The sequence below is a fragment of the Mugil cephalus genome, chromosome 2 (assembly GCF_022458985.1).
Source record: "Mugil cephalus isolate CIBA_MC_2020 chromosome 2, CIBA_Mcephalus_1.1, whole genome shotgun sequence".
Taxonomy (NCBI): domain Eukaryota; kingdom Metazoa; phylum Chordata; class Actinopteri; order Mugiliformes; family Mugilidae; genus Mugil; species Mugil cephalus.
In genome coordinates, this window is record NC_061771.1 from 1,895,601 (window position 1) to 1,910,983 (window position 15,383).

General features: G+C 39.4%; 1 protein-coding gene across 2 annotated transcripts in view; it reads left to right on the forward strand.

Annotated features, from left to right (window-relative positions):
* rhbdl3 (rhomboid, veinlet-like 3 (Drosophila)) overlaps positions 1–13,624 on the forward strand; it is a 48,499-nt gene extending 34,875 nt beyond the window's left edge. For both annotated transcript variants that reach the window (XM_047579522.1, XM_047579521.1), the window contains 6 exons: positions 775–999; positions 1,856–2,004; positions 6,333–6,445; positions 10,376–10,476; positions 11,012–11,072; positions 11,725–13,624. In XM_047579522.1, the coding sequence (XP_047435478.1) occupies positions 775–999; positions 1,856–2,004; positions 6,333–6,445; positions 10,376–10,476; positions 11,012–11,072; positions 11,725–11,996 (921 nt within the window). In that variant the 3' untranslated portion in view covers positions 11,997–13,624. The remainder of the gene's footprint in view (positions 1–774; positions 1,000–1,855; positions 2,005–6,332; positions 6,446–10,375; positions 10,477–11,011; positions 11,073–11,724) is intronic.
* The last annotated feature ends 1,759 nt before the right edge of the window (positions 13,625–15,383 follow it).

Genomic DNA, 15,383 nt, shown 5'->3' on the forward strand with positions numbered 1-15,383 from the left:
GTGTACACGCATCTCAATCAATGACAGCTAGGCTGGAACCCCTCCATGACCCTGTAAGGATAAGCGGTTATGGAAAATGAATGTACATAAAACACCAGGGAACTGCTAAAAATCGTTTTGTTTTGTCTGCTCAACATCCCAAAACTCAAAAATATTGTATTTACTGTAAGAGGAGTAAATATTTCAATATGCCAGAAGCAGTTTTCCCCATTTGAGTGGATAGAATCATCAATGTTCTCCTAATCAATTAATGAACTAATCAATCCAGCTGTTGTGTCATGTATGAGTGTGTAAAGTGTTGAAAAGTGCAACACATTTGTAAGGAAAATTATTACATTAAATCAGAATAACACATTTGAAATACAAAAGTCACTTTGTCAGATTTTTACCTTTCTTACTATACTGATTGGTTCTGAATGTCTAAAAATGGGCATGGAGGAAGTGAACTTGATTTCAGAGACAACAAGGAATGAGGAGACGGTGGTTGCTAGGCGATGGTACTGGCACTCTGCGAGGTGGGAGTGGTGTGTGTGTGTGTGTGTGGCCTCTATCCAGACTGTGTGTTGAGTTCTTCATGAATATGCTCTACAAAATAAAATCTGTTGAAGTAGCATGGAATATAAAACAACTGATTTTATGGTATGATGGTTATAGTATGCCCTAAATGTCATAACGTTGTCCAAATCTCTGATCTTTCCTTTTCTCTTCCTTCCTGGTCCCCTCATCTGCATCCTCCCTTTTTCACTTTTCTCTCTTCTTTGTTCCTTTCTCCAGATGAGCAACAAACGCTCCAACAGTTTCCGGAGAGCTATTCTGCAGGGGAGCAGGCAGCTGAAAGGCTGCAGTCTCAGAGATGAAGTTGGCTTAGGACTCCCCCAGCGTTTGGTCCGCCATGTCGCCTATGAAACACTCCCAAGAGAGGTTGACCGCAAGTGGTACTTTGACAGTTACACCTACTGTCCCCCTCCCTGGTTCATTCTGGCTATTACCATTGCTGAGGTAAAACCAGTATATGTTAACTTTTTATTAAAGGTACATTTCAATAGATATGAGATTTGACCATTAGAAGTGCTAAGGAGATACTGTACACGTATCTCCTTAGCACGTACATAATAACAACTGTGCAGTTTGGCAGCTCTCTCACTGGCTACATTTCATTTTACAATATTTTTCAACCCAAATCATTCTGATTCCAACTTGACAGTTTTATTCATAAAATGAATAAAATGGAACAAGTGTTTACATGTTTATTAGTTGCTAATACTTTTCTTTTGAGTGCGAAATCCAACTGAGACGACGGCCATTTATTCTGTTTGGGCTATTAATTGTAATCACTGGTTAAACGCCCAGATCCATGTAAATTCTTATACAGTTCTGTTTCATACTATTGCACTAGTAGCTGGTACAGTAACTCAACAAGAATCGTTGTAATGTAAATTTAAATCTGGACATATATGATGTAAAATACTAATATTCAAAAAAAAAAAAAAACATTTCTGTGACGATGAAAATGCTTAAAATACATTTTAGCACAAGAAAACTGTATTCTTTTAGTCAGTGTATTTTATTTTACAGTACAAAACAGAAGTTATTGTCAGGAATAACTTGGGTTTAAAATCAGTATTTAAACAAATAACCCAGCATTTCCCCCCTCTACCAAACTGCTGATAACTTCTCAATGTGTGTATTGTTGTTTCCTAGTTTAAGTGATAGCTGTTGGAGACAAATAAAGTAAATGCATTTAAGTTGAATTAAATTAAAAGATTGACATTAACATTTAATTCTAGTTATTGTGGTGTGTAGGCTCAACAGTCCCTCCTTAAAATGATCATTAGTTCTTTCTGTGCTCTGCCAGGTAGCCGTGTTCATGTACTACGGTTTCCAGCTGGAGCGCTTGGTCCTGCAGGTATCCAGCCCATCCTTCTTAAAGAGCCCCCTCCCTTACCACCCCCAGCTACGAGCCCAGGCCTGGAGGTATCTCAGCTACATTTTCATGCACACTGGGTGAGTTCAAAACCTGCTCTTAAATTTCTAGTAAATTGTGCTATGCTGCAGTTTCTGTGGACTATAGTGACTTGTAGGCAAACAATCAACCCAATCGAATCAACCCTAAAACATACTGGGAGACAGTGAAGTAAGGCAGATATGGGGAAAATATGTTCTCGCTTGTGTGCTTCTGTTAAAAGACACATAACAGTATTCTTCACCAAATGCAAGCATGAGAGAGAGGCCTGGCTACCCCCAACACACAAAGCATTACAGTAGTCAAGATGAAAAGACAAAAAGGGTTGACTTTAGATAGGAGACTCAAGTTGAAGAAACTGCACTTGACCACTGTAGTCATCCATTATCACACCCAGATGTTTAACTGAGGGTTAGGGTCACATATGGATGCAGGGGACTAAGGTGCATATAATGAGTCTCAGAGGCATCACTAAGTCCAGAATAAGAAATAGGTCATGGTCAAGTTGTGAGTTCATTGTGAATTAGGATGCATTTAATTACAGCCCCAATCCCCAAAGAGACAAATAAGCTTGTGGAGTAAAGTCTTTTCAATAAATGGACTGTTGATGAAATGTGCATGGACCGTGAGTGGTGCTTCATAATGTCAGATTATTTAATAAAACCCTCTTCAGTCTCCTCCTCTCCTCTCCTCTCCTCTCCTCTCCTCTCCTCTCCTCTCCTCTCCTCTCCTCTCCTCTCCTCTCCTCTCCTCTCCTCTCCTCTCCTCTCCTCTCTCGTGGGAGACTCCATTATCAGTTCATAGCAGGTTTAATCACCTCTCTAAGAAAACGTAATGTCAGGTTATAAAGAGAACTAATAAATGTAATTTACTTAGGAGTACCTGGAGGTTCTGGTAACAGGGATGACAGTGTATGGTGAAAATGATGGAGGGATAAAAGGAGGGAGGCGGGATGTTTAACTGGTCACACAAGGACAAATTTAAAAGTTTTAGAGCCTCAGAAAAAGTGGCTGGAAACTTCTGTGTATGTGTAGTAAGTATATAAAATGCTAAGGTTGGAAAGATTACCATGAAGTTAATCTTCAGTCAATCAAGTTTTGTATTGTAATGCAAAAATCTATGTGGTGGCCTGGTGGTGGATGTAGTAGAAATCATCTTTGTCTATATACATGTATCAGAGATTTGTGCGTCATTAATACCCATTTGAAAAGCATTTCAATGATTCTTTTATTTCATCATGTGTCTGTATAGCCGTGTGAATGCTCCTACATTGTGTTGTAGTATATCTCGTGGTCTGGGACTGACTGCTTTCTTTTGTTGAAACAGGACGTGGTTCAGTCTGAGATTTAATCTAATTCACTATAGATTTGTGCTGGGCAGCTTGCCATTCAGCATTTGGTGTGTGTGTGCCCAGCAGAGGTGGTTGAAATGCATTTGGTGACAATTTGGCAAATTGTTCAAAATACTAAACAATTAGGCATGGCACAACCCTGAAAACATGCTTTCTGTTCTGCACGTCACAAACCTTTATATCAGCACAATTCCTTCAGATTCAATACTCACTCATTATTAGTGACATTAAACTAGAGTATAAAGTTTTAATCTCTTGCATATATGTTCAAATGAAGAACATTAGATTATCTAAAAACTATCTTTACATATTACATACAGTATATAAATTAGAAATTGAACCATCTTAGAGGTATATTCACTACATTCATATCACCATGCACCCTGTGATCCATGTATCCACTAGTGCAGGCAGTGCTTTGTTGTTGTATCACTCCATAATACACACTAAAAGTGACAAAGACTAAAACCACTCTTCACATATTTCAGTTTTACCCACTCTCTCTCTCTATCACATACACACAGACATTTGCAAACCATGTAATCTTGTCAACAGCTCAGCAGAACTGATCCTTCCAATTCCCAACGCTAAAACATGTGTAAATATTGGCCAGAAAAAAAATCTTGCAGCAGAGCCTTACTAACTCAGACTGACTCATTTCTCTTCCCTCTCACTCTCTCTCTCACATAAATACAATGTGTGGAGCAGCTTTAGAACTTCAGGAAGATTAGTGTGTTCCAAGTATAAACCACATTCAGTTTGCCTTTCAATTGTCCAGTTGGCATAATCAGGAAGGATGCTTTCTCCTGACATAATAAGGAACAGTAAAGGAAAGTGTGGATAAGAGCTGAACAGGACAATGGTGAGACCAGTGATGCTGTATTGTTTATAGACAGTGGTTTTAAGGCAGGAGGAAAAGCTGGAAGTAGCAGAGCTGAAGATGGTGATGTTTCCAGATGTGAGATGTTTTTGAGATAAAGTTAGAGAGACCAGGCTGAGACATGTTCAGATGAGGAATAGTGAATATGTTGGTCGAAGGATGCTGAGGTTAGAGCAACCAGACAGGAGGTCTAGAGGAAAACAAAAGAGGAGGTTTATGTGTGTGGTGAAAGAAGACATGAAGGTAAATGGTATGAGAGAAGAGGATACAGAGGACAGGGCGAGATGGAAGCAGGTGATTCACTGTGGCGACACGCGAGGGGAACAGCCTAAAAGAAAAGAAGGCTATTACATTACAACCTGAGTATCTGAATTACTTTTGGTTATAATGTAAAACTTGATATTTCTTGTTGTGAAAGATGTTCCAGTTCTTGAATTGTGGCAGTAAACCTGAACTAACAGTAACGTTTATCTGTAGTTTGGTGAGTCAGAAAACTGCGCTTTTGTTGAGTGCTCTCAAAGACCATGGTCATCTTGACACAATAGGACCTCATGGATCTCATGGTCTGCTGTAGATCTGCCTGACAGTGCTGCCTATTCCTCACAGCCTTATTAGCAGTTTAGAAATAGATAGCCGCCATTATCTGGAGTGGAGTTGCCCTTGTGCATTTGGACAGGCGTCCCCCGGCTAATCAATATGCCCCATTGTCTGTCTGATCACTGGAACGATCCTCTATGCCAGTGTTGTTGTTAAAGTGGTCTGCTAAACTAAATAGATTATCGGCCTTACCTTGTTTTTTGGTCTGGTTTGTGTTGCGTTTTGTGTCTGGTTCGCTGTTTGTTTAAGCAATGTCCATTTGATTCTGTGAAACAGTGGAGACGCCCAAAAGAGTGTTCACATTGTTTCTCTTTGCCTCTGTCATTTCTTTCACATCCTGCTCTTTTAAACAGAGGTGACAAAGTAATGTTTTTTCATGCTGTGTTTTCCTGTGAACAGTACATTTCCATCTGTGTATGTGCATTGTGTGACTCGTATACCATGTGCCTCTGTCTGTGTTGCTATGTAATACTTGATGATTGTCTGTTAATGACCACATACAGTTTGCTTGTGACAATCATCTAAGTTGCCATTTTCTTTTGTTTTAGAAGATATCTGTTCATATATCATCTGTCGTATCCCTTTTTCCTCCTCCTCATCTTGCTCCAAAGAAGCTCCCACTCAACAACCTTCAACCCCGAAGACATAAACACACAATTTGTTTTTGTCGCAGTTTCTGTTTTATTATTGTTTGGTGCCAGAATTGAGCATCTTTACTGTCAATCAAATGGAGATGGAAACATGTGTCCTTTACAGTTTATCATCCTCTTCATGTCTGTGTTTGATGGAAGGGAAAAAGGTTATTTGAAGTTGCAAGTTTGCACAAAAACTCTATTATCTACACCATGGATTTAGGATGGATCTAAAATATGTACGGTGTTCAGAAGCCACAGTAAAAAGGTAAAAATTATATTAAACCGGTACAGAACAGTGTATTTAGCAGTTTCTTATTTTTCTTATGCTTTGTCCTCAATAGCTGCCCAATCAGCAAACCATGTAAATCAAATTAACAGCTCAGCAACACAGACCCTTTCACATTCTCATGATCAGAAACTGGGAATAATTGCTGGCCTCAAAGACTGATGTACAGACTTCATTTTCTTCCTCTGACTTGCTTTTTGCAGCATACACATGTCTAAATGTTTCTAAGCATGTTTTTTACACAACGGTCCTTTAGCTGATAGACAATGGATCAGCAACAGGTTTTGACAAATGACCAGTCAGTTGACTCATTTATTCCATATCCACCAGTTTAGTTTATCTGGTGCGTCTGAAACTTTTCTTGGACAGGCTTTTGACTCCGTCACCACGTTTTCTTCCCTTTTCAGCTGTTGTAGACACCCACAGTGCAGGAGGAGACATTTACCTGGCATGGATTCGTTTAATCAGCAATAACTGATCTTGGTGGAAAATGTTTGAATATGAAAGATGTTCATTTATACAGTATCTTAAAGTTTCACACTACAGCTTTAAGCCCTATGTTTACATATTGATATTGTATCAATAGTCTGACAGTACGTATATGTGTGTATGTCTTACAGGATTGAACACTTGAGCCTGAACATGGCCATGCAGCTGCTGGTGGGAGTCCCTCTAGAAATGGTCCATGGTGCCCTGAGGATCGGACTGGTCTACGTGTGTGGTGTGCTAGCAGGTACACTACACACAGTGCTCCTCCCCCACAACCATTTTTCCTTCTGCTTGTTGTGTGTTTTTAAGCATTTAACAACCTATCAGATTCCATTGACTGTGTTGATGGACACTGGTCAATGAGCAAAATGTGCATAAATATATATATATGTGTGTGAGTGCGTGCGTGTCTGTGTGTGGTGTGCGTGCGTGGTGTGCTCAAAGCAGATGGCCTTGTGTTTCTGTTTTCCTACCAGACGTGGTGGGATGTAGGGGGTTGTCAGTGTCCCATCAAAGCCCCCACATCGTCCCTGTATTCATTTACAATAGGGGCAGTGCAAAGTGAGTTAGCCCACATGGAGCTCCATCAGAAAAAAACACCCACACATATGCAGTAATAATGAAATAGGAAGAGGGGGGTATGAAGAAAGAGAAGACAGATGAATTCATAAGTGTTAATAAGACTGAGAGGGTCTGAACAGGGGAACTAGGATATGAGACACACAGAGATAAATGAGTAGAGGAGGGGGGTGACAATTAAAGGAAACTTAGTGAGATACTACAAATGAAAAGCCAGAGCATATGCAGGTTTGTCTGTCAACCTCAGACACTGGAGTAATTTCAGCCCTGTTCAGATGGCAAACTGTGTGAGTGTGTGTGTAATCAGGGCCGCTGCTGTTGTGATCATCAGTGTTGGTTTTTTGTGACAGGGGTGACGTTTCTAGAAGATATTGGACTACTTTTTGATCCCTTGTGGCAGGAATTGTGGGTTATTACTGATAGAGGGAGAAAACCCAGAAAGTATTGTGTGTTACAGCTTGTACTCAATATTTACTTTTGTTTAATATTCATGAAATATCTGTCTGAGTCTCCATCTGCGTGTGTCTGTGCAAGGGTCACTGACAAACACCCTGGGGATACCAGATGTGGTGGCCCGTAGCATTAACCTCACAGTGAAATGAGGAGGAAACACACACACACACACACGTCTGCTGTTTTAATTACATATCGACCACCAGCTGAAGAGGGCACACTCTGGTTAGATCAGCTGCAATATTTTGGTTTGTTATGTCTGACGGGTCTCTGTTGTCCACAGCAGCATTTAGTGTCCAGCTATAAAATATTAATCTACAGATGTAATTTGATAAAGAAAACGGATTTTTCTTAATGTAACTTCTTAATGTTTAACCTTCACAGTGGAGAACGCAGGTGCAGAGACTAAAAGTCTGTCTCATCTGCTCTTTTTTAAAGTGTTGCAATGAAGATCTGCAGATCTGTATATTCATCCATCCTGGATTTCTCCTACAATCTAAAGTAGATGTAATAATGACATTTGTTTAAAAAATATAACTGTGTCTTTTGTATCTTCATCAGATTTCAGTGCGTTTTTTGAGTGGGTGGACAGCAATGCTGTAAAGACACAGTTTTAACTTTTGCACAGACATATGATAAAAAGCGTGTTTTGATTGTTTAAAACTGAAATGTATAAAGACAAAATGGTCTCTAGCTGATATATTTGGGTTCAGATAACAATGCAATTCTTCCAAATTTTATTTAAGGACATTTAAACAGTTTGCAGTCATGATGACACAAATGTCACTGAGTGTGTTGAGAAATACAGGCAACAGAGAGGGCCTCAGCTGGCACATGCAGGGATCAGAGGTCAAGTAATGACTCAGAGAAAGGTCTGTGACCCTCTAGGGACAACACACACGCTGACACTTTCATGGCCACAATGGACTTGCATGTAAACATGCGAAGAAGTCAGTTAAGGACAGCAGACCCTGCAAAGGGTGTAAGGCCGGTGTGGCCACAGACAACAGCAAGTGTATACGAACACATGCTCAAGTAGGAAAAATGAGAGACAGAATATCATAAACACATGTGGGGTCACACATATATAAAATTACCACTGTAAGTGCTTGGTAGATTCAGCCGGCTCTTGATTTTTCTCATTACTAACACTTAATTGTTATTAACAATTTAAATATTCATTTTGTTATAAAATATATGCTGAATCAATTAAGTCAGTTGGGAATTGTGTAAGTAGTGTGTTTGGGTTTATGTGTGTGTGACTTTCTGGATTCAATTCTGCTGTCATTTTACTTCACACACCTGAGAAGGGCAGACATCATGAAAAGATGTCTGCCCCATGTCTTCCGTGTTTGCTGTGTTGTCAGTTTACGTTTATTCAACATTTTAGTCACTAATGTAATTTAAACATGAGGGTAGTTTTTAAATGAACACATATTAAAAAAAAAATGTTTTGTGCTTGAACTTTGCAACAATTTCAAATTTGTCTGGGATTTTGTTTTACTGGAATCTCAAACATGTTTCCGTTTGCGTTGCGAACCCTCCTTAAATGTCTAAAGGACAAAAAAAAAAGGTCTAAAGGAGGATTAAATTAAATAAAATATGGACTCCTGCTTATGTCCACAGATCACCTATTGATATAATTACTGTGAAACTGAAGAAGCAGGAGCAAAGAAAATTGTTTTTGCTGATTCTATATTTTCTATTTATGTGTGGTGTGCAGACAAACTCCAGTATTTGTATTGTGAGAGAAAGATAGTCCTTGTATTCTCTTTGGAAATGTGGGCAGTTGTGTTTCACAAATTTATAGTAGCATGAATAATGTTCACAGACCAGTGCTGTGGAGTGAAGGGAAGGGATAGATGTACATAAAACATAGACGGAGGCATGGAGAGAAAGTTAGTGAGTGAAAGAAAGAAAATTAGCAAACGAGAGAAGGTGGGGTTTTGTGTTTGGGTCGTATAATAGTCCAACCCATGTCTCTACATTTCAGCCTTTTTTTTTATTCTGTCTCTTGCACAGAGACTGCATTGAAGAAAGAAAAGTTTGTGAATATTTAACCGTTTCAGTGCCAAACTGAATCTTTTGTGCAGCACTGAATTAGTACCAAGGTGGTAAGAGTGCCGCTCCCTTTTTGTGGTACCCCAGTTTGTGTGAATGCATTGTTGAGCACAAAATCACAGTGTGTGCTGGTACAATATGAGCAAACCTCTGTTCATGGAAGTCTATTTTTAATACACCCATATTAAATAACGAGTCACAAAGCTGCCTTTCTGACATTCGAAATAAATGTATTCAGTGCACAGCCTGTACAAAAACAATTCGAATGAGTCAGTTAGTCACAATGTCTGAACTGTATGACCCTGTGAGGGAAAATGTTCAAATTTCCTCCTGATTACAGAGAGCTCAACATTGTAATATACAATATGATAGTTTTCTAATAAACAGTTAAAGTAGGGATTCTTTTAGTGTTTTATCATATTGCGTATACACTCAACAATTCCAGTTACCTTTGTTTTTTCTATCTTCATAGACATGTCACCACTCTGAAAGCAAACAGTTTTCAAAAGCAAGTGACAAACAGCTTTGATATGTCCCGATGTACATAGTCTGTTCAGCACCAAATGGCAAAAGCAATCATGATTATAGCACGGTACGTCAATCAGCCACAGCATCTACAGGTGTAAAGGAAAGTTAAGATTGAGCTCAGCCCATGAATGCTAATAATTCTCCTTTCTGCTGGATGTGTAAATGGATGACTGATTGCAATAAACAAACTTCGTTGTGCGTTTAAGGACTTCTTCTGCATGCTTGACTTGAAAGCCAAGATTCAAAGCTAATTGTTTTCTCTGCTGAATCATAGCTAGATTATATTATTAGACTGTTATTTTTTCAGTCATAAAGGAAACTAAGTGACTGTGGCTCGTTCATTCTCAAATATATGGTTTTAAATACAGTATGGCCTCTACAAAAGTGTCTGTTGGCAAACAAAGGTTCATTGTCACTGCTAAAAGGAAAATGCTTTCCTTGCTCTGTGTCCTGTGGCTTTTTGTGAAGTTCCATCAGCAAAAGGATGTCCTCGTGCATTTATAAATTTACCTGAAACCTGTTCACTGACTCGTGGCCTTTCTCATCCCTACAGGGTCTCTGGCTGTGTCTGTCACTGATATGACTGCTCCAGCGGTAGGTTCCTCCGGTGGAGTGTACGCCCTGGTCTCAGCACATTTAGCTAATGTAGTAATGGTAAGTTTTTATGAGACCCCAGCAGGTGCTTCTCCATCTACATATGCCATACGTCCCTTACCACCATGTGAAGGTGTCTATGTGAGAATATGTGAATAATATCGTTCCATCTGAATGCACTCTGCCGTCCTTTGATATCTGTGCTTACTCTGTTAGTCTAACTCCCCTCCCCTCCTCAGTGGGTCGTCACACACACATCGTACTTACATCACTCAATGTGAACTTTTGTTGTGTGTAATAGGAGGCTTATCATGTACCCTTCCAGATCCTCCACAACATTCTTGAGGTCAGGGTGGAGGAGTTTGTCTCCTCCTCCTCTATGCTGAAATCTTATTATCTAAAACGGCAAGAACAGATTGGGGGTCAGAGTGCCTCTGGGGCTTTCAAAATTGTCATGGATGAAGACAAAGGGCACAGTTACTTCATGTCAGCAGATGTGTGTGTCTGAGGATGCCTCCTCAGTTTGCTGTGTCTTTAGAGCATCAGAAGTGTTTTTCCTCATCATTCTTCTCTTTCTCTTTATCTTTTTTTACAGAATTGGTCAGGAATGAAGTGTCAGTTTAAGTTATTCCGTATGGCTATGGCACTGGTTTGCAGTAAGTCTCAGTGAATACTCTACACACTAACACTCATCTTAGGTTCCATTTTAAAACTGATGATTTGTAACAAAACGGTTGAGAGATTACAGTTGAATATTAATGCATGTATGCCCGTTGACTCTAAGATTACAGATACAAACAAAGAGGAAGTGCTGCTGGCACAACTTCCAGTAAATTTTATGCGATGGGTTGCCTAAATACAGAGTGACAACAAGAGATTACTTGCTAGATTGTGACCTTTGACACACCCACATTGGTGATAGACAAGTGTCAGAAGCTTTCTCTATAACTTGTCATTTCCAGTGGGTCTAAATCAAGTGAGTTTCTTCAAAAGATAACATTTGTAGTTCCAAAGTCCCTGTTCTTATTTAATAGACTTTCACAGAACTTCAGCAGGAAACACTTTGCGAGGAATCCCAAGAAGAAAATTTGTAGTATGATAGCTGTGACTGCAGATAGCCACCTGATTTGATAATCCAGGCTGCTAAAGCCTTATATTAAGTTTACATGTATTTTTGCACAGACAGAGATCTTATTTTAATTATGTTTTTATTGCATGTATTCGTGTGGTGTATGGTTGTGTTTGACCTGTATACAGCACATACTGACACTAATGCCACATATTTTCATCTCTTTCTTACTCTTACAGTGAGTGTAGAGTTTGGCCGTGCAGTGTGGCTGAGGTTCTACCCTCCAGCCTTTCCTCCATGCCCCAATCCCAGCTTTGTAGCACATCTGGGAGGTGTGGTAGTCGGCCTGACGCTGGGCGTGGTGGTCCTGCAGAACTATGAGCAGCGACTCCAAGAGCAGTCCTTGTTCTGGATCTTTTTCTGTGTCTACACCTTGTTTGTGCTCTGTGCTGTCTTCTGGAACATTTTTGCCTACAGCTTGCTTGATGTGCGACTTCCCCCACCACCTTGAGTTAGAATCAGACAAGACACTTTATCCCCTTTATTCCTCCACTGACAGATGCCTGGCTGCCTGGCTGGGTGAGTCACCTCAGCCCTCACATTCTGAGCGTCATCTTGGGTTGATCAAAATCCTCTGACAGACCCCCTTACTCCTGTATCCAGCGCTACAATGCAAGGATATCTGGCATGCAGCAGCCTTTTCTGTCTGCAGTTTCTAGCCACCCATTACCTTTCTGTATTAAGCTTTACCATTGTCCCTGCTTACCATACAAGCTTACCTCCTGCTGTTTTTTTTTTTGTTTCGATCTTTACTGGATGTTTGTCAGTGGGACTGTTATTGACATCACTGCATCAACAAATGAGTAGCAGTGCAACACAAACAAGCAGCCTCAGCCTTGTCCACATGGCTTAATCTTCTCTGCCTCTTGCTCCTCAATCCAACGGTGCCTAGTTATGAAGACATCAACCTGATAAAAGTATTTCTGCACTGCTGTTTCTTATGTAGTTCTCAATATCCGGGTTATGTGTGAATGAAGGAAGTTATGTAGGAACTTCGGCTAGGTCAAAGTTTTGCCATCATTGCAAGAAGCTTGTGATCCTACAAAGTTTAGATAAAACAAGAGGATAGCAAACAGAATTTATTATGAATTTACCTGTTTGAAGGAAACTGAGGGTTATTTTTCAGTGTTGCCTTCAGCATTTGCCACTTCCTCAGAGGAGCATTCATTTATTTTTTCAGCATTATTTCCACTGTCTTTTGTATGTGTGCAAGGAGTGCCACAAATGAATAATTGCAGATGGAAAAGAAGCAGAAGAAGTGCCATTCAGACTTTAAACTTTCAAAAATAATGCCAAAACGTTGCCACAAGCACATGGGAAAGAGCACTGGCTCCAGCAACTGTTGTTTTTGTGTTAGCAAAATGAGGAGTTAAGTGTGAACAGGACATTTTCTTTGTCAAATTCTTGTCATTTTTTTTGCGCTGGGCCTTTGCATTGATATTTGCAAAGGAAAAAAATAAAATAAGAGTAAAGGGTAATTTATTTATAAATGGTGAGATCTTAGTTGCACAAGACTAATGGAAACATTCGCTGACACATACAGCTGGACCATTCTGAATTTAGCCTCTTCCTCATTACCAAACATAGAAGAGCACACATGCCTGACCTCGACTGCATCCGGACTGGGGTTGTTTCAGTTCACAAGGCAATTGGGCAAAGATTTAAATCAATGCTCTCTCAATAGTTCCTGTTACAACCGGAACAGAAAGTGACCCCAGCCCTAAGCTGTAAGTCTCAAACTGTACTGTATTTTAACCTCATGTTACACTGGTAACTGCTTCGCAAAGATAATATTATAATGTAATTAAATACAGATTAATATTTTAACACGCATTTGCTGTGATTATTTTTTAGATGATGATATTGGTATTTTGTGTACATTGTTTGATCGGTCCGCATTGTGGTGTGTTAGCTATATCCTGTTACAAAATTGATTAATGATGGCCTAGAATTATAATAAGGGCTAAAACTGAGCGAGGGGTAAATCACTGATAATATTTTAACATTGTGCATATTTTGTAGATTTGATATGTACATACTGGGTTACATTAAACAATTTTATACAGAAAGAAAAAAAAATTATTTTGTCGGATTCTTTGGAAACGATGTGATTCAACAGGCATGCTTTTCTGTGAATGGGTGGACACGTACATATATTATTCCGTTTTTCAGCTTGGTCCAAACCGTCATCGTACTGCTTCCTGACAGCAGCTGTTGTGGTTCGATGTGAGTGAAGACTTTCAAGCATTTCAACCCAAATGTCCTCCAAAAAACTTAATTGTGATTTACATCATGTCACCCATGGATCCACACATATTTTTACTTAATATTCCAGGAGAAGGAGGGAGGTAATCTTCCACTGTGCAAATAAAAATGCTCAAACTGAGCAGCTTTGAAAGCAGATTAGGTTTAAAATTCACACACAGTTTTTACAGAGAACTCATGGCCCCAGAGTATAGCATGGGTGGGAGGCTTTGTGGGAAAAAAAGCAGAAGTCAAAATGATCAATGAAATGTCTGAGCATAAGAATCAGCCCTAATTTATTCAGAGAAGGGAGCCCCTTAAGCTGTCAGTGAATGTCTCTTCCGTCTAGCCAGTACAGCCATATGGAAAATAGTGTTCTTGAAGGCGTGGAATGACAATTCATTATGCCCCCCAGGAAAGCTGCTTCAGTCATGTTTCCTCTTCATAAATCTCTGATTTCAAAGGTCGCCACTCACCTTGTTGGGAAAGTGAAGACAAGAGAAACTGAGAAATTTGTCTGAATGCATTTTAGTGTCTGAATTTCTGCAGCCTGTGGAGAGGGGTTTTTTGTTACAATTTGGCTTTATTTTAATATGTAATTTACCTAATTCACTTGGATACCAAAAATAAGAGTGATATAAAGAGAGAAATAGCCCTTTAACACTGTTGGGGTTTTGGCTTATCTTAAATAATAGTAGTTGATTTTCAGCAGTGCCACAATACATCAGAAATTATGATAATATTCTGGTTCTGCAAAGTAACCATAACCTCCACTCCCTGAAAGGCTTTATGGACAAGCTCTGCTTCCATCCACTATATGAAGGCCTGAAATCCAGTGGCCTATTTCTGCAACATTGTCCCCACCAAGTGGACAAAACAACAAATTGCAATCTCAGGCATGAGAGTTCTTTCGTAAGGACAAAGGTGGATGCACAACAATATACAGTATAACATATAAATTGTAAGTAAGTGCTAAGGGACAGGTGACAAAATACAGACTTTATGTTACACACTTTATATGGATGCACTCATGTAAAGTGCAAAGTGTCTGTAAAGTAAGGGAAAAAAAGTAAAGTAATATTAAAATATTCAAATCGGAATATTGATATGTTGAAAGTCTTTCATATATTTTTTTTACTAAGAGCTCAAGTGATATTGTTGGGTGATACTAAGGCTTACTAAGTGCACTTTTCTAACAATCGGACAAACATATGGGCCAATACTCTTGTAAGTTTGAACAAATGAATTTACAGTAACTCATCTTCACATTAGAGAGGCAATGAATTAATACTTAACTAATTAACTAAAAGTCTGAACAAAATGAAACAATTTAAAACCCTGAGAAAAGCTTAATGTGAACCATGTATGCACATGAACTTCAATAACTGCAGCCTGGAGATGCTGTCCAACATGAGCTTGATCCCAGCATAAATCTCTACCTTCTGGAAAGAAAAACAAAATAAAACAAAACAAAACATGGAGCTGGTTGGAGAAAATGCTTGTCTAAGGGACCAGTTTGTTGGAAAACGGAAATGGAGAGGCTGCTGGATGAGAAATCTTCACAGTTGTGAACGGCTTGGTGAATGTTAGTGAG